This window comes from Choloepus didactylus, chromosome 2 (genome assembly GCF_015220235.1).
Source record: "Choloepus didactylus isolate mChoDid1 chromosome 2, mChoDid1.pri, whole genome shotgun sequence".
NCBI lineage: Eukaryota > Metazoa > Chordata > Mammalia > Pilosa > Megalonychidae > Choloepus > Choloepus didactylus.
The window spans coordinates 218,335,097-218,359,055 of NC_051308.1; the positions used below are offsets into that span (position 1 = coordinate 218,335,097).

Below are 23,959 nucleotides of genomic sequence, written 5' to 3' on the forward strand. Positions count from 1 at the left end.
AGGCTGAGCCCCCCGGCCTGCCGGGCACTGGCGCCAGTTCTGCTGATCGGTGGGTCCCCTTCTCCCCCACTGGTGCTGACTCAGCGTCTGAAAGGTGGTTCCCACGGGCCCACTCTTCTCCTGGGGCAAAGGTTGTGCCATCTGTGCTCTGCCTCCAAGTGGGTGAGTGCCCAGGGCCACTGACAACTAGGGCTGAACGGAGCGCTAAGATTTCTGGTCCACCCACCCCTGCAGACCAGCAATGCCTCAGGCAGTCCTTTCTCCTGGCTAACCTCCTGCCACCCCAAATCTGGCCTAGCTTTTCACTTCCAGAGGCTCCAAGGTCCTATAGTTATCAATACTTCAATTTTATTTTAAAACAGTGAAAACAAAAATAAATATCTTTGGAGAATAAGAATATGGGTGGGGTGGGGATAGTGGGGCTGGAGACCTGGGAGTGTCCTGGCTTCACTGGTCTTGGGTGGGGTGTCTGGGGTCTGAGATCTGCAGGCCCCACACTTCCTCAGGCCAGGCCCTGCCCTGTCCCCGCTGGGAGGTCTGGGGGCTCCGCCAGCCTCTCCTGCCCGCGGCTCCCAGGCTGGGCGCTGCATCAGCGAATCTGTGCGCCCGGATTAGACCTGTGGCACCCGCCTGCGCTGGAGCTCCCATGCGGTCTCTGTCACAGTGGCGGGGGGCGCGGCCCTGCAGGCGATCTTCTGCCGGCTGCCCCTCGGCTGGGGCCCTGGGCCAGCCTGGCATGGTGCCCGCGGCTTCAGTGATGACCCATGTCCTCCATGCCTACCCGGCCCCAGACGCCTAGTACGAAGCTCTCGATGTCACATTCGTTGGCGCCACGCAAAATGCGGAAGTGTCCCCTTTCGCCCCAGGCTGGGCCCCACGAGTTGGCTGCCGTCTGGGGATGAGGAGGGGTCGTGAGGAGGGGACTGTAAGTGGGGTGAGGGAATGAGGTGGGCAGGGAGAAGGAGATAGTGGCCTCGGGGCACGCTGCGGAGGGACTCACCCAGTATTTGAGCGTCCTTCCATCGGGCAACGTCTCCTCTCCCCACCTGTGGGGCACAGGGGACAAGAGGTGGGGAAAAGGGTGCTGATTCCATCTGCCCTCAGGGTACACCCTTAAGACCTGGGCAAGTCTCTGCCCCTCCTAGTCTCCACATCTGTGCATTGGGCATATCCCAGCCCAACAAGGGGGTGGCACCAAAGGGATAATGGGGGAGGAGTGGCAGAAAAAGAGGGAACTTGGGCTGGGGTCCTCCAAGAAACCAGCTCTCTGGAACTCCACACAACTGCCTGTGCTCCCTCATCACTTGGGGATCCAGGGAGAGGTGGGTGCCAGGGACCAGAAGGAAGAGACTCAGAGAATGTGGGTATGTTAAAGGGCCTAGACTTCCATGGCCAAGTATATGTCATTGGTTGATTGAAATCAATTAGTCTGACATCTCCTGTTATACCAGAGGGAGAAATTGAGGCTGGGGGCATGACCTTCCCAGGTCACTTAGTGAGTCAGGCAGAGCTGAGACAGGTGCTGGCATGGGGAGAAGTTGAGCTCCTCTTGCATCCTTGTCTATATTTCAGAGGAGCTATTTTTATCCCAGTGTGTAAGGAAGGAACAGATCTCAGAAAACCTTCAAAGACCCTCAACTCTCAGTGTGACCCCGGCCAAGCTCCCTCTTCTTTCTGAGTCTCGGTTTCCTCCTCTTTGAAATGAGGAGAGCAGTCCTGGCTTTGTGGAAGAGATTGTAAGGTTGAAGGCAGGCTCCTGAGACCCCAGTGCAGCCCCTGCCGCCGCCCCACCAAGCCCCTCACCCCGTGATCTTGACCGAGTGGGTCCCCTGGCGGCGGTACTGCTCCGGCCTCTGAAGGCTCACTGGCGTGTGACTGTAGATGCCACCCTGGTACAGGAAGAAGTCCTCGTGCACCTCCATGAGGGCTGTGGGCAGAGGTCAGAGTGGGAGCCCCCCCCAGCCCATCAGCAGCGCCCCGACGCCTGAGTCTGAAGATGCAGACCCCAGGGCCTCTATGTACAAAGGCTTCATGCCCCTCTCCAGGCGCTGCGCCTGGGAGTGGACATGCTCTCCCCTCCCACCACTCCCGGTCCCACCAGACTTGCTGCTTAACGCTGTACAGACCACTTATGCTTGCCTGCTGTGCCTGGTCTCAAGCAGGCACAAGCTTCTGGAACCAGGGGGCAGGGTGAGGGGCGTTTACCTTGGACAGGCCCATTCTCCATCAGCTCCTTCATGATCTCCTTCTCCTGGAGGGCAGGGGATGGGGGGTGGGGTGGGAGAGAGAGTCCATCAGGGGCCAAGGCCGATCCCCATCACTTTCCAGCCTCTGCCCCCCCATCCAAGTGCAGACTTACGTTGGAGCCGAGGCGGTAGGCAGGAGTGACCTGGTAGATGTCATTGGTATGGATGTGGCTATTGGGACAGTGGGCAGTGGCCTGGCGCTTGCCCCGACCCATGGCCCGGCTGTGCATCATGCAGCGGGGGGCAGGGCCAACCTCGTGCCTCTCACGGCCCAAGAACGGGTAGCAGTGGTCAGACACCACCCTGGAGGGACAGCAGGAGAGGGCAAGGGCAGAGTGAGCATGGAGCAGAATGGCCTGGATCCTTCCTGCAGGGGCCTGCCTGAGGCCCCGGCCTTGTACCCTCTTCCCTGCCCACATCCCCTGCTGCTCACCCACGATGTCGCAGGAACCACCAGGCGCTGTCGAGACGCCCGCCGCGGCAGCCCTGCTGGTTGTGGGTGTCACAAGACAGCAGGTTCTGGGGCGACAGGACGGGCGTCATGTGCCCCAGAGACTGGATTGAGACGCGATCAGATGCCACAGCTGGAGGGGGGTGGGGGCAGAGGGGCAGTCAGAGGACTCAGGCCTTGGCCCTCCTTCCCCACTGTGCCAGCCCCTGGCCCTGGCCCTACCTGCTGTGGAGAAGGCCCAGGAGCCTGCACAGTTGCCCTGGTCGAGAGGCTCGTGGATCAGGTTGGGCCACTTCTTGGAGGCCTCGAAGGCCGTGGGCAGCACCTCCCCGGGGCCCAGCACTGTCTGCAAGGCAAAAGTCAGTCCATCTGCCTCCTGCCTCTGCCCCTTGGTGATGGAGGGTCACAGGGACGCCAGGGCTTTCTGCAGTTTATCAGGAGCCTGCCCTCTGCAGAGGGATTCCAGCTACTTCCAACTTTGACTAGCGTTGAACAACCAAGCACTGTGTAGTGCCTCCCATTTGCCTTGTGGGGTGATGGCTAGTCCTGTTTTACAGAGCAGACAACTGAGGCCGGGAAGAGGGAAGTAGCCAGACCAGGATCTGCTAGTTTTCCATTCTCAGCTCCTGCCTCTTTCCTCCTCTGCCCCATCCTGCTTCCCACCAGGACCTTGGGCTTCAGGCTGGGGCCGCAAAGGGCAGGGGAGGGAAAAGGCAGTAGGGTCCCGTGACTGGGCAGGTGGCCAAGGCAAACACTAGCAGGCAGAAAATAGCCAGAGGCCCAGGGGAGTAAGGGCAGGGGCAGGGCACGGTCACTCCAGCTTTGGGCTGAGGTTCCTCTGCAGGAAGGCCCACTCCCGCCAGCCCCTGCCTCCTCCCTGCTCAACACGGATGGACAGAAGCTCCTGCAGCATGTGCCTTAGGCCTGTCCTCCCCACCCTTAGGATGGTCAGCTCTGGGTCCTGTTTCTTCCCCCAGAAGCTTCCACTGGTGGGAGGAGAGGAGCCCCCTCTTTCCCTGGGGCTCTGCTGAGTCAGCATTTGTTTCAGAGAATTGCTGCTCTCTGGCCAGGGCTGAAGGAGTGTCTGTCCCTCCCTTCCCAAAATATCCAGGTGACCTCGTGGCCCCTTGAGCCCTGACCCAGCTGGACTGGAACCAACAGCATTTTTCCCAGGCTGTGGAGGCCAGGGAGGAGCTGATGCTGAGGTCACCAAACTCAGAACCTGAGCCTCAGTTCTCCCAGTGAAGACCCAGACACACAGCCATGGGAGGGGGACAGGCTGAGGCCCCTGGAGGAGCAGGGCACAGGGTGCCACGGGGAGACGGCAGGCTTGTGGGCAAGGGTGGACTCACGTGGATCTCATTCATGTTCATGACGGAGGAAGACGGGCGGATGGTGCCCAGCCGGTATCGAATGCCCTCGTCCAGGGTCATGCCCCAGAAGGCACTGTGGTTCCCAGCCCGCCACCTGAAGGAGAGGGGATGGAGGGGGTCACAGACTTGGCAGGGCTGGGGGTTCCTGGGGGTATATGCACCTGGGTGGGGGAGATGCATCTGGGCTAAGTATACACATGGGTAAACTCTGAGTGTGGGTGTGTTTGTGTACCAGGATGTGCATCTTGGGCAATGTGTGTGCACGCATGTTCACTTGTTGCATGGGTGCATCTCCACATGTGCACTCTGGGGGCATTTCCAGGGCCTTCTCACCCATAGTTGCCCTGGTTGATGGCATTGATCATGTCGTTGTCCACCAGGCATGGCTCCTGGTCACACTCCCACTGCCCTTTCTCCTGGCAGGTGCTGCAGAGAGAGGAGGGAAGGGGTGAGAAGTGGTGGTGGGGGTCCTCTGAAGGGGTTAGACCTCACAGGCCAACCTAGGCCTGGGATTATATACAGGTATCTACAGAAGAATCCCTAGATTATTCCTAGGGATAATCTAGGGATAGATTATTCCATCCAGCCTCATGGCTTTAAATGTTAATTGCATATTGACAATTCTCCAGACCTCTCCCTGAACTCCAGATTCAAAGATCTCACTTCTATTCAATATTGCCACAGACGTGTCCAACAACAGGTCAAACTGAACATGTCCCAAACTGAATCCCTGATCCACCCTCCTCCCAAGCCTGCTTCTCCCAAAGTCCTCCCCATTCAGAAAATGGCTCCTCCCTGGAGCTCAGGACAAAAACTAGGGAGTCACCCTGACTCCCTCCTCTCTCACATGCTGATCATCCTGTTGACGCTACTTAAAAACACATCTAAAATCCAAGTTGTGTTGGTTTCTTCCCTGCAGCCACATGGTCCAATCACCTTTCCCCTGGATTACTGCTGCAAGCCTCCTCACTGTGCTCTCAGCTTCTGTCCTACCCACCTCCCCACTTCAGTATATTTTTAACACAGCTACCAGAGTGATCCTGTTAAACCCAAGTCATATCATGCCATTCCTCTGCTCCAAACCCTCCACTGGCTTTGCATTGCAGAATAAGAGCCGAAGTCTTGACCACGACCAACAGGCCCTGCATGATCTGTCTCCCCACCTCTATCCCCTTCTGAGACCCCTCCTCTTCCTCTTCTCGCAGCTCCGGCCAGCCCAGCCAAGCTCCTGCCCCAGGGCTTTTGAGCTGCTCTTCCTCCATATCCCGTGGCTCATTCTCGTTTACTCCAAGTCTTGATTCAAATGTCACTTTCTCCGGGAGGCTTGCCCTGGCCGCCCTGTCTTAAACTTCAGCACCCCCCACACATCCTATCTCCCTTCTATGCTTCATTTTTCTCCTTAGCATGTATCACTATCTGACATATGATGTATTTATATCGTTTTACTTGTTTCCCCATAGACTCAACTTTACTTGAGGGGAGGTATTTTTTTTTCTTTTGTATCTAAAGTGCTTGGGGAAAAAATGCCTAGCCCATAGCTGACAACCAATAAACATTGGTTGAATGAATGAATGATTGAGGCAGCATAGTGGAGTGACTGAGTGCATGGTCCTGGGATTTGAATTCTGGTTCTAATCCTAACTGCCAAGTTAGGCAAGTTATTTAAACTCTCTCTGCCTCAATGTCCTCATCTGTAAAATGAGGGTAATGATAATCTGTCCCTCCCCAGTGATTGAAGGAGAGGAGGCTTAATTGTCATCTACTACTATTGTTCTCGTTACAGGAACCCCAGAGCCCCCTCTCTGGAGGTTCAGTCTCTATCCAGCTGGCCTCTGACATCTCCTCTGGATGTGTAACAGGCATTGCCAACTTATAATGGCCAAGACTGCTTTCCCCAAACTGCTCCTCTCCCCAGATTCCTCAGCTCAGAAGGCGGCACCTTGCCACCGGCTGTCCAAACCAAAAGCCTCCCCTACGTCCTGTGGCTGGTGCATGAGGAAGGGCCCTTGCGTCCATCTCCCTCTCACCCCTCTGCTGCCACCACCCTACTCAGTCCCTATCCCCTCTTGCCTGGGCCACAGCCATGGCCTCTCTGGATTCTCTGCCTCCCCCTGGTCCCCCCGGGACACTCAGAGATCCATTCCCAACCCTGAACCCCGAGAGATGGTTGAACAATGTAAATCAGATCATGAGCTCTCTCAGTGGCTTCCCACGGCACTTGGAACAAAATCTGAATTCCGCGGCACAGCTCCCTGGTCCCATGGGACACGGCCCAGGACCTCCTCTGGGCCTCTCTCCCCCACTCGGAGCTCCCTCCAGCTCGTTCTTCCCCGCGCTGCTCAGCTCTGCCTGTCTTCATCTCCCGGGTGTTAGAACCTTCCCTGGCCCCCTCCCCACCCTAAGTTAGGATCCCCTGTTATCTTTCTTTCCCCTTATAACACTGGTAACAAGTTGTGATTTACATGTATTTGTGTGTGTGGTTGTTTTTCCATGCCCTTCCCCGTTAGACTGGAAGCTCGAGTAGGACAAGGACTGTATCTGCTGAGTTCTGGCTGCAGCCCCTGGGCCCGGCCTAGTTCCTGGCACAGAGCATGTCTTCAGTACAAAGGTGCCGGCTGAACAGTCGCATTCTAAGAATTCTAGGATGCTTTTACAAGTTCATAACTCTGCTATTACATGATGCTAAATTGCCTCTTTCCAAGCCTGCCCGAGGCTCCCGCCTCTGATGTTGCCTTTTAAGGAGCCTCCAGGGGAAGTAGACCCGGGTGGCTGCGGCTCCAGCCAGGGGCGGGCGGGGGCACTTCCAGGGAGGCCCAAGGAGCGGGGGTGGAGGCCGGAGGTCTCTCCTGCTCCTCCCCATCCCCCTTCGCACACTGGGCAGCAGCTTCTCTGGAGGCCTCCCTTGAAGGCCCACACCCTCGCAGGCCCCCAGACCCACCACGCCATGGCTCAGGTATCACCACGCAGGGAGCACAGTGGCACAGAGCTGGCCTGCCTGCCACCTCCTCCTTCGCCCACAGGGCTGCCCAAGCAGGCTGGTGACGGGTCCCGGCATTCCAGAGGGGGCCTAGGGGACTAGGCCCCAGGGACCCATGTGGAAGCAGGTGTCAACCCCTCCAGGTCCAGAGACCTCCCACCAGGACGCACAGCACCGTGCAGACATCCTCCGTCTTTTGGAACATGCACACGTAGTTCATACACGCTCTGCGCACACGCACACTCTCACTCACTGTCACCCAGACACACGCTGAAACGCACTCTCACTGTGACCTAAGCACCCTTCACCCAAGTGAGGCAATGGAAACAGCTCATGCACATTCCATTCCAACAAGTTTCCTTTTCCCTGGGGCCTCTCAGTCCCAGGCTAGGAGGGAATGGGGTGGGGTGGGTGCAGGGCCTCCCCCTCCGAGTCACAAGGTCCCTGTTATTCCCCTTAGGCATTCAAGGCTTCCTACACACTTCCCATCTCAGGCCACAGGTTAGAGGAGGGGCACCCATGGCCCCTTCCTCTCCCTGCCGGAAATTGGGGGGGGGGGGGTAAGTTGGGAAGGGGGGTTCCTTTCAGGGAAGGCCCTGCTTGCTGCAGGCTGGCTGGCCACCAGTGCAGCCATCCCTGACCCTCATCCGGCCCAGGAGAGCGGATGCTGCAGCCAGAGGTTTCCTTCCTGGCGCCCCCTTCTTGGACTCTCCCGTGACAGCAAAACACATGGGACGGGCAGGGCAGGACTCCCAGCTCGGGGGCGGCACCTGGGGTCACTCATCCATGGCTGACCAGTCCTGGGGAATGCTGTTACGTAAGTCCACACGGTCAGTGTTAAAAACCTTGTGTTACAGATGAGTGAGGACACCTAGGCTCCAGAAGTAAAAGGACTTGCCCCCCACAAGCAGGTGGCAGAGACAGGATTTGAACTGAACCTGCTGGCCACAAGGCAAGCCTCCTCCAGGCCCCAAACACTCACCAATGGTTACAGTTGTTCCAGTAGGTTCCCAAGACTGGATAGATACGACCCCCATGCATACATCCTGGGGGGAAGAGGAGGAAAAAACTGGAATCAGAGCTGGAGATGATGGGCCGAGATGGCCAGGACCATTCAGGGTCAGGCACCCCAAACCCCCTAAGGTCGACTCGGTCACACACCCCTTCACCCCAACCTCCTCTAATGCCACCAGTCCTCACTGAAACTAAAGCCACACAGCTCAAGCCGTCTCCTGCAGGTCCCCCATCCACTGCTATTTGGGGAGCTCTTCACTGACACCACCCTGGATTCCTCCTGCTTCAACTGGATGCCAGCCACAGAGCCCTGGGGAGCCTGTGCCGCTTACATGAGTTGGGGCATGGGGAGGGGGAGTGTGAGGGGCATGGGGAAGCAGAGACCCAGAGACGGTAAGTGGCTCTCCTAAGAGAACTCAGCACTTTGGAATGACAGCCCACATATGCAGCCTCCCAGCCCAAAGCCCCATGGGGACCTGTGGGAAGGAATTCAAGGGATTCTCCTACTGGCCAGGGGCAAATGTGTGCACATGGTGGTGAGGGCTAAAGGGACAGATCTGACCCACCTCCCAGGAAGTGACCAGCAGCCCCAGGAGTTGAGAATCTTGAGCAAAGGAATGGCTAAGATGATGGTGGTCGGCCATGTGTTCCCAAGGGTGAATCGGCATGTGGGGCCAGCACCTTCCATGTCCGGAATTGAGACTGGACAGGAGGCTGTTCCTCCCCTAGGCAGACTTAGAATTCCACTGACCTGGGATCCTTTCTCTCGCTGCCTAGCTGGAAAGATTCAAGATAGACCAGAGTGGGGACTTCCCAGAGGGGCAGGGAGTGGGGCAGGGTCTCTGTCCCCGACTCTACAGTGCTTCCCCCGGGAATAGCAACACATCAGCCTTGCTCCTGAGCCTGGCTGAGTCTGGAGTTGACAAGGCCACCCACCCCCCTGGCCGTCTTGGTGCCCACCTTGGATGGGGGGAAAGGGGGGCGGCACGCCGAGGCAGAAGTCCCAGAAGTCAGGGCAGCAGTCGGAGACGGTGCGGTTGCAGAAGAGGTCACAGTAACAGGTGACGCCCAGGTAGGGCAGGGCGCAGTCATCAGAGCGGCCGCGGCAGCACAGGTCCCGCTCCTGGCAGTACCGGCCGCCCGCGTCCCGGATGCCCCTCACGTGCAGACCCGGCGCCAGCTCCCGGCGCCCACGGCCCCGCCGTGCACCCAGGGCTGCCTCACCGGCCAGCAGCAGCAGCAGCAGCCCCAGTGGACATCGCCACATGGTGCCTCCTGGGCCCAAGGAGGGCAGAGGTCAGGGTCAAGGTGGTGTGCAGCAGAGACTCCAGGGCCCCAGCTCCCAGCTTCCTGGGGCTGCGAGTCCCAGGGGTTCAGCAGACCCCGATTCCTGAGTCCCCGAGCAGGGCAAGGGCAGAAGTACCACAGTGGATGTGTCCTGGCTTGGGGAGGGGGTGGGGGAGGTTAGGGGGACAGGAACTAGGACAGAAATGGAGTCCCCTCCTGGCCTGCCCGGGGATCTTCAAGGACAAGGAGATGGGGTTTGTGGCATTTTTGGTGTCTCCCCTCCTCCCCCCACCGGGCACCAACCCATCCTTCAGATCCCAGGTCTTCTCTCCGGCCTTGGGTCCCTCTGTCCCTCTGTCAATCTCTGTCCCTGACTTGGGTCCTTGACTTTGTGTCCTCATGTTCCCCTTTTGTCTTTCCTGTCCTCTCTTGTGTCCCTCTCTGTGTCCCTCCCCCCTCCACTGTCTGTCTCTGTCCCTCTGCTTGCCATCTCCTCCTGTCCTCAACCCCCTCCATCCACACCCTCTCCCCTCCGAGCGGGAGAGTGTCCCCTACCTGGTGAGGGCTGTGGGCTGGGCCCAGGCCGCCCCAAGCGCCCGCCGCCGCTGGACACTCAAAGTCAAGTGAGGAGCCTGGGGCGGGATCTCTTTTTGTACCTCCCCGCCCGCCCGTAGCCCCGCCCCCGCCCGGGCTGCCAGTGGGCGGGGCCCCGGCCGGTTCGCACCTGCAGTTGTAGCCGTAACTCAGACGCTGGGACTTGCCACGGGGAGGGGGCGCGACGAGCACATGATTATCCTTGCGGGGTCCCTGGTGAGAACCTCTCCCTTAGGGAGCAGTACTCCCATCTGAAGCAGAAAGGATTGTGGACTGACACTAGGAAGGACTTCCCAATGGCTGCACCATGGCACTGAGGGGCTCGTGTAGAGAAGGGGAGTTAAGGGTCGGCCAAGTGCCAAGTTTTAGAACTAATGGCTGGAACTAATGGCAAGGGCACAAGCAGCAAAAATCTCAAAGCCCCTCCTGGCCCCTCAGGCCACCTCAGTTCCCAGGAATGATCGGAATCCAGAGGAGGATGGTTTAGGACCCTGCAGATGCCCTGGCAGCTCCTTCCCTGGAGGGGGTGGGTGGGTGGGTGTGATGTGGGGGCTCCTCTCTGGGCCTTGCCATCCATCTCTGAGGAACAGCCCATCTGGGCACCTTGCCAAGACCCCCTCCTCCCTGTCAACCCTGAGGCCATCCTGCTAGGAACCTGTCCCTCCGAGGGTGCAACAGCGAGCACACTGCCAGCTGGCGCCCCCTGCACAGCAACCCCCCCTTCCTGCCCCAGGCATAAACCTTTCCTTTGCCCAGGCTGGCCTGGGCCCCAGACAATGGGGCTTCTGTCCCACAAGGCCTTCTGTCACCTTTTACCTCCTGTTGTGCAATTCCCTCTCCCTGTTGGGCGCAGGCCAAGTGACTCTTAGCAGGGAAGTTGAGAGAAAGCGACTACACCTGGACATGTCCCCTGCCCCCAGGCCTGAGTCTCGCCTGCAGCCCCAGGAGGGGATGCAGCTGGGGTTCCCTTTACCCTCCCCCAGCCTAGGAGCATCTCATCTGGCCAACACCTGGGGGGGGGGTAGGGGGATAAGGACCATGGGCATCCGTGGCTAGGTTACCCCCTGCCAGGGGTACTGGGCCAGACTGGAAAGGAGGGGTGGAGGAGGAATGTCCTGGGGCTCCAGCATTCGTGCTAACACCCCCAGGGAGCTGCCTAGATGGGAAACTGAGGCTCAGGAGTGGAACACAGGCTCCTTATCCACCACAACTCCACTCCATCCCCCCAGTCACTCTTAGTCACCCAATACAGGTCTCAACACCCTCCTAACTGGGAAGTCCCTTTTCATATCTAACCTCCATTCATCTTACTGCAAAGTGGGCCCCTTGATATTTGGTAATTGTTGAATATTCAGGGTAAAAGATGAAAGTTGCTTTCAGAAGAGCTCATGCCCAAGGACTCCCCCCCCCCCCCACTTTGTGGACCACTTGCAGTGTGGTTCTGGGGCGGGGAGCTGGCACGGGACCATCTGGCCTGTCCTTTTCCCAAAACGTCCCCTGTAGTCTGCCCAAGTAAGACTGTGTTGTGTGTGTGTGTGTGTGTGTGTGTGTGTGTGTGTGTGTGTGTGTGTATGTGTGTATTTGGGTACCTGTGTCTGTGGAATGTTTCTGCTTATGTGTTGTCTGGGTCTGTCTTTCCACTGACCTGTCTGTGTGGGTGTCTGTGTATCTGCCTGGATATTTGTCCCTGTGTTGGTCATGGGTCTGTCTGTCTGTCAGTACACTGTTCTGCCTGTACTATGTGTTCGTTGGCTGGTATATCTGTGTGTGTATCTGTGTGGCTATCTTTGTGTGTTTGTCTGTGTCTGCCTGTCTGCTGGGTGTCTGTCTGCCTGTCTGTCTCTCTAGTATTTGAGTATCTGGGTGGGTGTCTACTAATGTCCATTGTCTGTCTCTGTCTGTGCATAGGGGCAGGAACCCGGGAGCAGGGGAGAGAGCTCATGGTCACTGGTTGTTACTGAGTTTGCTGCTGAGCCTGCCCCAGTGGAATCTCGTGACTCACTGGGTTCCTTGACTAAGGAGGAAAGGAAAAGGGCAGGGCTGTGGGGTGGAGGCCTGGATACTCCACTTTCCTTTTCCATGACCCCTCCTTCCTGGTGACTCATTCTGTGTCTTATTCTTGCCCAGAGTGGGGCCTTGTCAAAGGGCCTGGGGCAGAAAGGCAGGTGAGGAGATACCCAGCAGCACTTCCGCTCGAGCCCTAGCCTCCCTGGAGGCAGGCGGACTGGGTGTGCGGAGACTCGGACCCGCCCTCCCTGGTGACCCTGGGCAGCTACCCCCCTCCCCGGGCCTTGGTTACACATCTGTGCCCAGGTGCTCTCTAGAAGCCCTCTGTGCTCTCTTCTTTCTGCAGGGGAGGCAAAGCAAGAGAGGGCCAGTGGCGTGCCTCAGGGCACACAGCGGAGCAGGGGCCCAGGCCTCCTCCCCTCTCTCCAGGGGTCCAGAGCGCTCCCCAACCCTCGCAGCTGGTCTAGGTCCCCAGAATGGACCATTCTCCTCTGGAGGCTGAGCTGGGCCTTCTGGGAAGACAAAGCCCCATTGTGTCTTCTTGGGGCTGAGACATGGCACACGGACTCCTCGACCCAGAACCCGAGTGAAGACTCACTGCTTGGGATCCAGGACCTCAGATGTTTGGGTCCCAGAAGGTGCTCCAGCAAGTCCTTATTATGGTCTGGAGTCTCGAATGGCCCCCTCTGTGGTCAGTTGAACGTGTCCAGGGCTTGGGGCAGTGGCACCGGGGACTGGGTCTGGGATCCAGGCCAGGCCCAATGCAGCCACATACTAGGCTGTGTTACAATACGTCGGGCCTTCCTGGGGCCTGTTGAGTTGTGTTGCAAAAAGCACTGCCTGCAGGGCTGTGTGATAGACTAGACACTGTGCTGGCCATAGCCTGCTGCTGCTTGTAGTAGCTAATATCCTGGGCCTCGTGGAAGTGCACTGCACCATCATGGCATGCTGTACTTGTGATTTCCTCATTCATTCGACAAATATTTGTTGAGCATTTACTATGTGCCAGGCTCTGTGCTAGGAGCCATGTTCAGCATTGAGCAAAACAGACGCAGGCCCTGATGTCATGGCATTTGCAACCTAATGGGATGATAGGCAGATGACTAAGCAAGCAAGCACATAAACAAGTCATTACAAAATGTGAAGGGTTATGAAGATGTGCACAGGGTATAGGAAGCTGGGATCATAATGGCGGCCAGAGAGGTCTCAGACAGGAGATGACATTTGTGCTGAGACCTGAAGGGCGAGAAAGAGCTGCTCTTCCAAGAGGCTGGGGAAGGTGTTCCCATGTTCCAGGAAGCCGGACCAGGGCAAGCGAAGGCCCTGAGGCCAGCACAACTCGGTTTTTTTGAGAAATCCAGTGACCAGACCACAGTGAGCGAGCGAGCGAGCTTGAGAGGTGGGCTGTGGCCAGATCAGAAGCTCGAATTGTCTTCTAGACCACTGAAGAGATTTAAACATGGGAGTGATGTCTTCGATTTTCATATTCAAAAACCCACTCCAGCTGCCCTGTAGAGGAAGGATTATTATAGACTAGACGTGGATGAGAGAGGCCAGATAGGTGAAGATGCTGTTAATTCAGGCTAGACGTGTTGAGGCTGGAAATAGGGTGGTGGCAGTGGAGATCAAGAAAAGTGGACCCGTTTGAGACATATTCTGGAGGTGGAATTGATGGGACTTGCTGAAGCCCTAGATGTGATGGGTGAGAGGCTGGAGAAATTAAGGAGGGCTTCTGGGTTTCTAGCCACGAATCCTTGGCTCCGCCTCCCACTGAGAGGTAGAGACCACTTCCCGCGCCCTGAACCTAGACCAGCTCTGGGATGCCATCGACCAGTTGAGCACAACAGGCCTGACCTACACGTTTCCAGCTTGGATCTGAAAAGAGGGCAGAGAACCGAAAAGAGGGCCGATAGCTATGTCACATCTAATCCTCCACCCGCACCCCCTCCTGTGATGGTTTGAAGCTGTATGTACCCCAGAAAATCACGTTCCTAAAGCTAACCCATTCTTGTGGGTGTACACCTATTGTGAGTGGGACATTTTGATTAGGTTATTTCAGTTGAGGGGTGCCCCAGGTGGGACTTAATCCTCTTAATGGAGTCCTTTAAAAGAGGATGAAATGCACAGAAAAATGCACAGAAGCTGAGAGTGAAGTACACATACAGAAGCTGAGAAAAAAAGAAGCCAGAAGCTGAAAGCAACGAAACCCGGGTGAGAAGGGGGAGGCCAGCAGACGTCACCATGTGCCTGGCCATGTGGCAAATGAGCTGAGGATCGCTGGCAGCCTGTCTTCAGAATCCAGGTATCATCTGGATGATGCCTTGATTTGGACATTTTCATGGCCTCAGAACTGTAAGCTTGTAAGTTTAAAAATCCCCATTGTAAAAGCCAACCCATTTCTGCTATATTGCACTTCAACAACTTTAACAAACTAAAAACCTCCTCTTCTCTCACCTCGTGTTTGCTGTAACTTGCTCAGACTCCACTGGAAAAAAAAAAAAAAATAGAAACCATCAGAGGGAGGCTCTTTCATCTTCGCATGACCAATTCTATAAACCCATTTTCTCTTCTCTGTCTGATTTGTCTCTCAAATGACAGTCTCGGCTCCTACCACAGGCCAATTCTGTCTTCCTCTGCTCTGAATTCCCTCCCTTCTTACCTCATTGAGGGCTTTGTTCTTTGGAAATCTCCTCCTTCCAAATCATCAAATCTCCCCTTCAGAGCAGGCTCCCCCATGGTCGAAGCTCTGTTTCTACATTTGCCTTTTGATCTCTTAGCAGAAGAGCTGAGTCTTTGGTGGCAATACTGTGCTTTGACTTTAGTGGCCCCAGGCAGGACCCCGAGGCCTGAGATCGGCTTGTTGATTGTGGAAGGCTGTAGGCAGATCACACCAGCACAATGCAGCCGGTATGGGCAAAAGCCAGACAAACTGGCTCAGGCAATATCGGTGCATCTTGAAGTGGTTCAAACAGATGCAGTCCACAGTGACAGACCAAAGTGTTGAGGTTAACGGCACCGGGTCAGTAGACTGATGGACTAGTTTGAATCCTGGCTGTGCTGCTCAGCAACTGTGTAATCTGGGGCAAGTTTCCTAAGCTCTCCGTGCCTCAGTTTCTTTGTGTAAAATGAGGACATTAATAGTCCCTCTCTGCAGGATGGTTGCGAGGATGAGATAAATCAATACATGTAATGCACTTGGAATAGACCATTTTGGCCCATCGCAAGTGTGAGATAAGTGTCTGCTGTTATTAAACTAACCCAAATCAAAACAGCTATGAAAAACTCAAGCTGAGCTCAATTTTCCGGATGATGGACTGGAAGTTAGAGGCTGTCCTGGGGCAGCTTGCTGCATGGTCACAAGTCGAGTCAAATTCGCTGAAACCAAGATAAAATGGGTCAAACCACTTAAGGCTTGCTGAAGCTAGCAAACCGGCTCAAACCCCTTGGGTCAACCTGCACTAAAACCGGATTAAATCAGTGAAAGCATGCTTAGAATAGCTGGTTTGGACTCCTGAGGGGTCTCTCTGATTCTCTGGCACTTCAGCTTGAAGAGTAACGCACAGCCCCAGGCAGCTCCCAGGAGTGGGCATTCGTGTGGGGCAGACATTCTTCTGCTGGAAACACTGGAAACATGACCGGCAGCAATTAACACCTGCAAAAGGAAACACTCAAGTGACATATGTCAGGCCACGGTTCAAATATCAGACAGGAGCCTTACCCTAATTAAACAAGGATGGGATCTATTGGTCCAGGGTCCCGAAGAACCTCACGAAACCAGGGGCAGGTGCAGAGGGAGCCCCTGAGGATGCAGGAGGTTGTCGGAAGCCAAGGCCCCATCTCTCTCTGGACCAGGGAGGAGAAGTGACTCCACCGAGGCCAGTAACTGAGCAGCAGGGCAGGGGAAGGGACCATGAGCCTTGGGAGCTGGGAGCTGTGGGTGACAGACTGCAAGTTAGAGCTGTCCCGAGGCAGCTTGCTTGATAGTCACAAGTGCCCCAGCTCCCTCGGGGTGGGGGTGGGCGTGAGGGTTCCATCTTTAAGGAACATCGGTGACACATTTTATGCTGTTTGCCTCTTTCATTTGGGACAGAGGCTGGGGAGGGATGGAGGGAAGCAACAGGGTAGGGTTGGGGCCTGCCGAGGAGGGAGCTGAATCCCCTCAGCTCAAAGCTGGGTGGGCAGTGCCCCTTCTGTATCAGAGCCTGGGAATATTTTCTGCCCCTGCTCAAGTGACCCAGAGATAAGGAGCGTTCCAGGGAAGGGAGTCTCCCCCGTGTCCCCACATGGCTGATTGGATACAAATGGCACTTGGGCAGGGAGAGACCAGCTGGCCAAGAGTCCTCAGGCCTGGCTCCACCTCTGGCTTGCTGCATGGCCTTGAGCAAGTTGCCACCCCCTTCTGGGTCTCGCCAGCCAGTATCTGAAATGAGGGAGTGCCCGCCAGGAGGATGCAATGCTCATAAATCAGAAAGAGTTCCTGGGTCCAACCCTTTCATCTGACGACCAAAGAGGCCCAGGCTCAGAGAGGGCGGGATTGGGCCACAGTGACGTGGTGAATGAGCGGGAGGGAACCATTTCCACATGGAATGGTCTTTCCTACAATCCCAGCCAGCTCAAATGCCGTGAGCATCGGCTGAGGTCTACACACCTTCTATGGGCTCGTCTTGACATGGATCCTGTCATTGAATTCCCCAGCAATCGTATGAGGTATTATTATCCCCATTTCACAGATGGGGAAACTGAGTCCTAGAGAGTCGGCTCACTCAGAGGCAGCTAATGAGGGCAGAGCCAAGACTTGAATCCTTGACTCGAGTTCCCCTAGGGCAGAAGGGGGCTGGGGGCATATAAGAGATCAAGGCTTCCCATATGTCCCCAATCAACCTGTGAGGCCAAGGCAAGGCCAGGCCCAGGAAGAAGCTGGGAGGACAGTAACTCACTGATTCTTTTTAAAAACGATCATTTTTATGTGATTTTTCAATAATTCTTTCTCACGGTTCCAAAAATATATATAAAGCCTGCAACAAAAAGTCTTGCTCTCACCCCTGTGCGTCCCTTTGCCTTATTCTGCCTCCTCGTCCTCACCCCCTACACGTTATCACTTTGTATTTATATCTTCAGTACTCTTTCAGAGATGCTTTATGCAAATACACAAATGACTATAAACCCTTAACTCCTATTTTTGCATAAAAGATGGTAAACAACCTACATTGTGCTGGACCTTTATTTCCAAATCATACTTCTTTGAAATCTTTCCCTATCAGTAAATAGAGAACTTCCTCATTCTTTTATATCACTGAAAAGTACTATATAGGTTGAAATAATTTATTTAATCAGTTCCCCATTGACAAACATTTGAGTTGTTTCCACTGTTTTGTTTTGAGTTGTTTTGGTTTTATGTATCCCAAGCAATGCTGCAATAGGTAATCTTGTACCTACATTGTTTCATATATGTGTAAACATATTTGTAGGATAAATCCCCAAAAGTGGCTCACTAAATTGAAAAGTATTGTATTAGTTTTCAACGGCTGCCTAACAAAATAACATGAAAATAGTAGCTTCAAACAACAACTATGTATTAGCTCACAGGTCTGTGTCACCAGGGAATCCCGAGGCTGAAATTGAGGTGCAGATGAGGCTTAGTTCTCAACTGGAGGCTCTGGGGGGAAATCTGCCTGGCACCTCCTTATTGGCAGAATTTGGTTCCTTGTGATTGTAGGACTGCAGTTCCTGTTTTCTTGCTGGCTGTCGGCTGGGGGGTGAGGGGTAGTGGAATGCTCTCTGTTCCCTGAGTCTCCCACATTCCTAGCCATGGGGCTCCCTCTGTCAAGCCGGAAATGGCATGGTGAAGCCTTCTCGTGCTGACTTCCAGAGAAAACTCTGCTTTCAAAGGGCTCCTCTGGTTAGCTCCAAACCAAGCAGAATAATCTCCCTATCTTAAGTCAACTGATTTGGGACCTCACTTAATCTGCAAAACTCCTTTTGCCACATAATAGAACATAACCACAGAATGATATTTCATCATACTCATGGTTTCCACCCACACTCAAGGGCAGGAGGTAGCACAAGGGATCATCGAAGGCCATCTTAGGATTCTGCCTGACATGGGTGTATCTGTAATTTTGATAAATATTGCCAACTTGTTCTCCATCGGGTTTGCACTGAAGAATCTCCCCTTCCCCAGCATTGATGAGAGTGCCTGCTTCCCCACATGCTGCAAAACAAAACAAAGCAAACAAATAATGATTATCAAATGTCTGGATTTTTGCCAATCTGATAGGTGATAAATGGATTCTCAATGTAGTTTAAATTTGTGATTATCTTCTTATAAATGAGGCTGGGCATTTCTTCAAAAGCTTAAGAGCCACTTGTATTTCTTTTTCTTGACAGCTTCTGGTTTGAATCATAGAAAGACCTTTCTAACTCCAAAATTAGTCAGAAATGTCCCGATGTTTTCTTCTGGAATTTTTCTTGTTTCATTTTTTTATCCACTGTTTCCTGCAACTGGAAGCTTCTCTTGTCATCTCAGCAGCAAGTGCAAAGCTGGGCCCCGAGAGGCTTGGGGGTTGGGGTGGAGAAAGGAACTGCCTCAGTGGCTCACTCTAGGTGCTGGACTCTGACCTTCAGCCTCGTCAGGAATCCCAGCCTGCAAATCTTCCCACATCCCTCCCCCGGCTCTCACTGTACCCTGGGCTGGCACGGGGTGTCCAGCCCACCCGAGGAACTTCCAGTCTGGATGTGAGACAAGCACATGGCCAGACTGGAATTTAGGATACAGAACCAGCGGAGGGAGGAGGGGCTCTGACGGGGGCATTCGGGGAGCTCCAGGGAGGAGGTGGTGCCTGAGGGGAGAGGCAGCAATGGAGGAAGGGGAAGCCGGAAAATCAACCCGAAGCCTGGCCTGGAGGGAAGGATTTAGGGGTCCCTGAGGCCTCAAGGATAGGGTCAAGATATGACTTATCTCTGCAGTCCTTCCTCTGTGTCAGAGGAAGCATCAGTCAGTTGGATGAATGAAATGAAATGAAGCAGAAGGCACAGGAGGTCTTGAATCCCCGGCTTAATCATTTTTTCCTTTCTCCCTTTGCAGAGAAAAGCCCTCCGCTCAGAACTTGTGCATTCTCTGCACACCGCTGCCCCCTTGTGGCGGATCCGGGAATTCTCAGTGACTAGCCTCAGGCATCAGGTCTAAGCTGAGTCCCTGAACCAAAAGAAGAGGGGGGGGGGGGGGGGCAGGGAATTGGAAGGGGAAACCGTTTGGTCTGTCTTTTTCATTGCATATGGAGAAACAAGGCTCAAAGAGCCCTGCTAGGGGATGGAGAAGAAAACATCAGATTTGGTGTAAGACAGTCCTCAGTTTGCAGCCTGGCTCCATTTCTCACTGGTTACGAGACCCTGGGCAAGTGGCCTCACCTCTCTGAGCCGCAGTTCCATCTCTGTAAAATGTACTATCTGGAAGACTTCTGTTTTTTGGTATTTCCAGACCAGGTTACTCAGATCAATCTTTTCATTGAAAACAACTAAAAACACTGGTATATTGGTAAAACCAGATGATAAGGAGTTCCCAGAATAAAACTGATGGGAAAATAGAAACTTAGATGGATAATGAAAGCAGGAAAGTCCTTGGACTCTGAAGGCATTTCCTGATTTTGGCAAATTTGAACTGCTGTTTTGATGGGACCTCTGGGTAAGGGCGCAAATAAAAGTCCAGAGCACCTGGTGAGGGGTCATATAGAGGACCCTCCCCACAATTAGCTGGGATTTCAAAGAGCCAGACTCTCAGAAGTAAACCATCCCTAGTATAGGTTTGCAACTCTAGTTCACATCTTCTTATGGTGTTCAAGCCTTGAATTTGGATTTAGGTGACCCCCCCCACACACACACACCATTTATGCCCTCAGGCTCCTGGAAGATACAAAGAGAAATCTTCTTTGGAGGGAGGTGCCTTCAGCATAGGCTCCAAATTAGTCTCACAAATCATTAAGCACACAAGAAATAAGACCCGTAGCAAGAAGCAGAAGAAGCAAAAAGCCTAAAGAATTCAGACATTGTGATTATTTTATATACAATATGAAACAACTATGCTTAAAGAAACAAAACACTAGCTTGAAAATATTTGCATGGGACAGGGAATTTATAAGAAGTGACAGTGGATTTGAAAAGAACTAAATGGAACCTATAGAAATAAATAACATACTAACAAAAGTTAAGAAGTCAATAGCAACTTTAAAGCAATCAGACACATTTGAAGAGAGAATTGGTGAACTAGAGGAAAGTTCAGAAGAAACAATCCAGAATGAACATGGGAAAATATAAAGATTAAAAAATAATACAGAAGAGAGGGTATCTTAGTTTTTCAGGGCTGCTTTGACAAATACCACACAATGGTTTGGCTTAAACAACAAGCATGTATTGTCTCACAGTATTGAAGGCTGGAAGTCCAAAATTAAGTTGTCACCATGGCCATGCTTTCCTCTGGGGTGTAGTGTTCTGGTGATGGCAGTCCTGCATCACGTGATGAGCGCTCTCTCTCCTCTGGTGTCTTGCTTCTTTTGACTGAGTTTCCTCTCTCTAGTCATATGGATTAGTCATATGGATTGAGTCTAGTCATAAGGGTTAAGACACACTATGATTCAATTTGGCTGCACCTTAACTAATAATAACATCTTCAAAGGGTCCTATTCACAAATGGGTTCACACCCACAGGAACACATTGTGGGGTATATGATTCAATCCCCAACAGAGAATAACAGACATGGAGAATAAATGAGAAACATATGACATAGATTTAAGTGGGATCCCTGAAGGAGAGAAGAGAGAGAGAGAATGGGGCAGAGGTGATATTTGAAGAATCAATGGCTGATAAACTTCCAGAACTGATGAAATATGTCAGTCGAAGATGCAAAATGCCCAAATAGGATATGTTTTAAAAAATTCACACCTAGACATATCATGGTGAAGGAGCAGAATACTAAAGACAAAGAGAAAATCTTAAAAGCTGCTAGAAAAATAAGACAGATTTTCTTTAAGGGAGCAAGGTAGACAGCAGAAGGATTATCTTCAATGTGTTAAAAGAGAATAATTTCCAGCCTAGCATTTTATATCCACTGAAAAATCATGTAAGAAGGAAGATGAAATAAAAACATTTTCAGACTAACAAAACCTGGAAGAGTTATATCACCAGCACACTTCAGGTAGAAGGAAAAAAGGTCCCAGATGGGAGAGTGGAGATTCTAGAAAGAATGAAGAGCAATGAAAATGGCAAATATATAAGTAATTCTAAATAAGTCTTGACTATATAAAACAATAATAATGTTTGTGGTATTTAAAACAGAAAAGAATATAGAATTAAAATATATGACAAAAATGAATTTTTACTCAAGCAGGAGGTGATTAAGTGGAATTATACTGTTGGAAGTTCCTTGTATTTTCTTCAAGTGGAGTAAAGTTGCTGATTAACTCTAGGCTTGAACAAGTTAAGTGTGCAGATAATAAACTCTAGGATAACAAGTAAAACAATAAAAACAGAGTTTAGTTTCCAAATAGGTCTCCCCTGGATGAGGTCTATTAACCAAAATATAATAATAATAATAATATTAATATCAGACAAAGTAGACTTTAAGGCAAGAAGAACTATTAAGGTTAGAGAAAGTCACTGTATAATAATAATTGGATCACTCCATCAGAAAAGTATGTCAATTTATATGCACCTACAAATCAACCAATAAAAGAACCTAATCAAATGATGGAAAAAATACTTGAACAGACACTTCACAAAAGAGGAAGATCAAATGGCCAATAAACATATGTAAAGTTGTTTAAGGTTATAAGTAATCAGAGAAATGTAAATTAAAATCACATTAAGATGCCACTATACTCTCATTATACTGGGATAATTTACAAATTTTAACAATATCCTATGTTGGAGATTACTAGATATTTCTAGACATGCAAGGGGGAAATGCGACATAATCAAGATAAAAAACAGACAATATAATCAGATCCATAGTGGAGATTACTAGATATTTCTAGACATGCAAGGGGGAAATGCGACATAATCAAGATAAAAAACAGACAATATAATCAGATCCATAGTGATCCTCTTATTGGGGTTAGCAGACAAGAACTTAAAAAATACTATGATTAATATATTAAAGGAAGTAGATGAAAAGAACTTAATACCCAATCATGTAAAGACATTACAAGAAAAACCACAGACCAGTATCCCTCATGAACATAGTTACAGAAATCCTTAATGATACATTAGCAAATTGAATCTAGCAATATATAAAAGGGATAAAACACATTAATACCGAATGGGATGTAACCTAGGAATATAAGGTTGTTTTAACATTTAAAAATCAATCACTGTGATTCATCATGTTAACAAACAAAAGATTAAAATCATAAAATATTCTCAACAAATACAGAAAAAACACTTAACAAAAGTTAACACCTGTTCATGATTTGAAAAAACCCAAACAAACACCTCTCATCAAACTAGGAATAGAATGGAACTTCTGATAAAAGGCATCTATAAAAAATTTACAGTTAAATAACTAAATAAAAGTAAAAGTAAAAAAGAACACCAAACATTCCATGCCCCCCATCCCACCCCATTTTTCATTTAGTTTTTGTCCCCATTTTTAAGCCACTAATTTTTTTGGTGATTTGGTACATGGTAATAGATAATTGATACAAGTCTTGGACAGACAGTTACAAAAGAAGAAATAGAAATGATCAACAAGCACATGAAAAAGGGTTCAATGTCATTAGTTGTTAGGAAACTTAAAATTAACTTCAAATTGAAATCACAATGGACTTCTGGTTGACCAAGATGGCAGCATAAGATGATGCTCCAGGGTATTGTTCCCCTTCCCACAGAATCTTTGAACTAGCCGCAAAAACTAGCAAAACCATTTTCTTCAAAACCCCAGAAAGCAGTTAAAGGGTTGTAGTAACTGGGCATGTGACAAATCAAGAAAGAGCAGCCTGAAAAATGGTAGGCTAAGCTTGTAGTGCCCACCTCCACCCCCATCCTGGCTCTGTGTGGCGCTCCCACTGTGAGTACTTGTCCATGTTCTAGAGGAAGCAGAGTAATCCTTGTGCAATATTGGGTGCCTGTATATCAGTGCCAGTCTATCAGGTGGAAGCCTAAAGAGTGAACTGGGAAATTTGTCTCAGGCTCGCCCTTCCAGAATTTGTCTTTAAGGCAGAGAAGCAGCTTGCAGAAAGCTAAAGCAGTGTTAAGAAGCAATTAAGTTTACTATAATCTGGGACAAAGGTCCATCTGCATTAAGTTGTACAATAGAGCACCCAGGAGGAAGTGAAAGTCTATTTGAAAGGAAGTTTAAGGGATATTGGAAATCCTGTAAACTATAAACAGAAGAGGGAGGAAGCAGGCTCCATGACTTCACAGAGTCTCAGATAAAACAGAGAGGACCTTGCAATTTGCATTTACCTTGGGCTTATCTTCTTGATAGGAAGGCTCCTTTCTGAAAGGAATCACCAACTAAATCAGAGCCAATTTGCAAAGACTATGAAAAGTGCTTTTGCTTTGGTTTGTTTGGTTTTGTGAGCTTCTGGCACTCAAAGAACTCTGTCTTATCACTAGCTGAACAGAAATTTAAGGAACAGACAGCTCAGGGACTAAATCTCAGAGTCAACACTTTAAAACATTAAAATGTACAGTGTAAACAAAAGATAACAAGACAAAAAAGAAACAGGAAATGATGGCCCATCCAAAGGAACAAGATAGAAACCCAGAAACCACCAAAGAAGAGGACCAGACTTTGGACATACCAAAGACTTTTATAAAATGATCCTTAATATGCTTAATAGGAGATAAAGGAAAACACAGAAGGAACTAAAGGATATAAGGAAATCAATGAATAAACAATATAAGAATCTCTTTGAAATTCTCAATAAGAGAACCAAACAGAAATACTGGAGTTGAAGACCACAATAACTGAAACAGAATATTCCCTAGAGCACTGCACTGCGGAGGATGTTGCTA

At 51.3% G+C, this 23,959-nt stretch overlaps 1 protein-coding gene across 3 annotated transcripts; it reads right to left on the reverse strand.

The window, feature by feature from the left end:
* Positions 1-323: 323 nt before the first annotated feature.
* TINAGL1 (tubulointerstitial nephritis antigen like 1) lies at positions 324-9,977 on the reverse strand. 3 transcript variants are annotated; one of them, XM_037827903.1, is made up of 12 exons: positions 9,904-9,977; positions 9,022-9,336; positions 8,030-8,093; positions 4,404-4,496; positions 4,050-4,164; positions 2,920-3,043; positions 2,680-2,830; positions 2,360-2,549; positions 2,206-2,251; positions 1,804-1,927; positions 1,001-1,046; positions 324-892 (listed from the first exon to the last, which is right to left on the reverse strand). In XM_037827903.1, the coding sequence occupies exons 2-12, from the start codon at positions 9,326-9,328 to the stop codon at positions 752-754; spliced, it is 1,401 nt and encodes a 466-aa protein (XP_037683831.1). In that variant the 5' UTR covers positions 9,329-9,336; positions 9,904-9,977; the 3' UTR covers positions 324-751. The 3 variants fall into 3 exon arrangements, with proteins under 3 accessions (XP_037683831.1, XP_037683832.1, XP_037683833.1); XM_037827904.1 differs by lacking the exon at positions 9,904-9,977 and having other exon boundaries at positions 9,022-9,500; XM_037827905.1 differs by lacking the exons at positions 9,022-9,336; positions 9,904-9,977 and adding an exon at positions 8,628-8,913.
* Between the last annotated feature and the right edge of the window lie 13,982 nt (positions 9,978-23,959).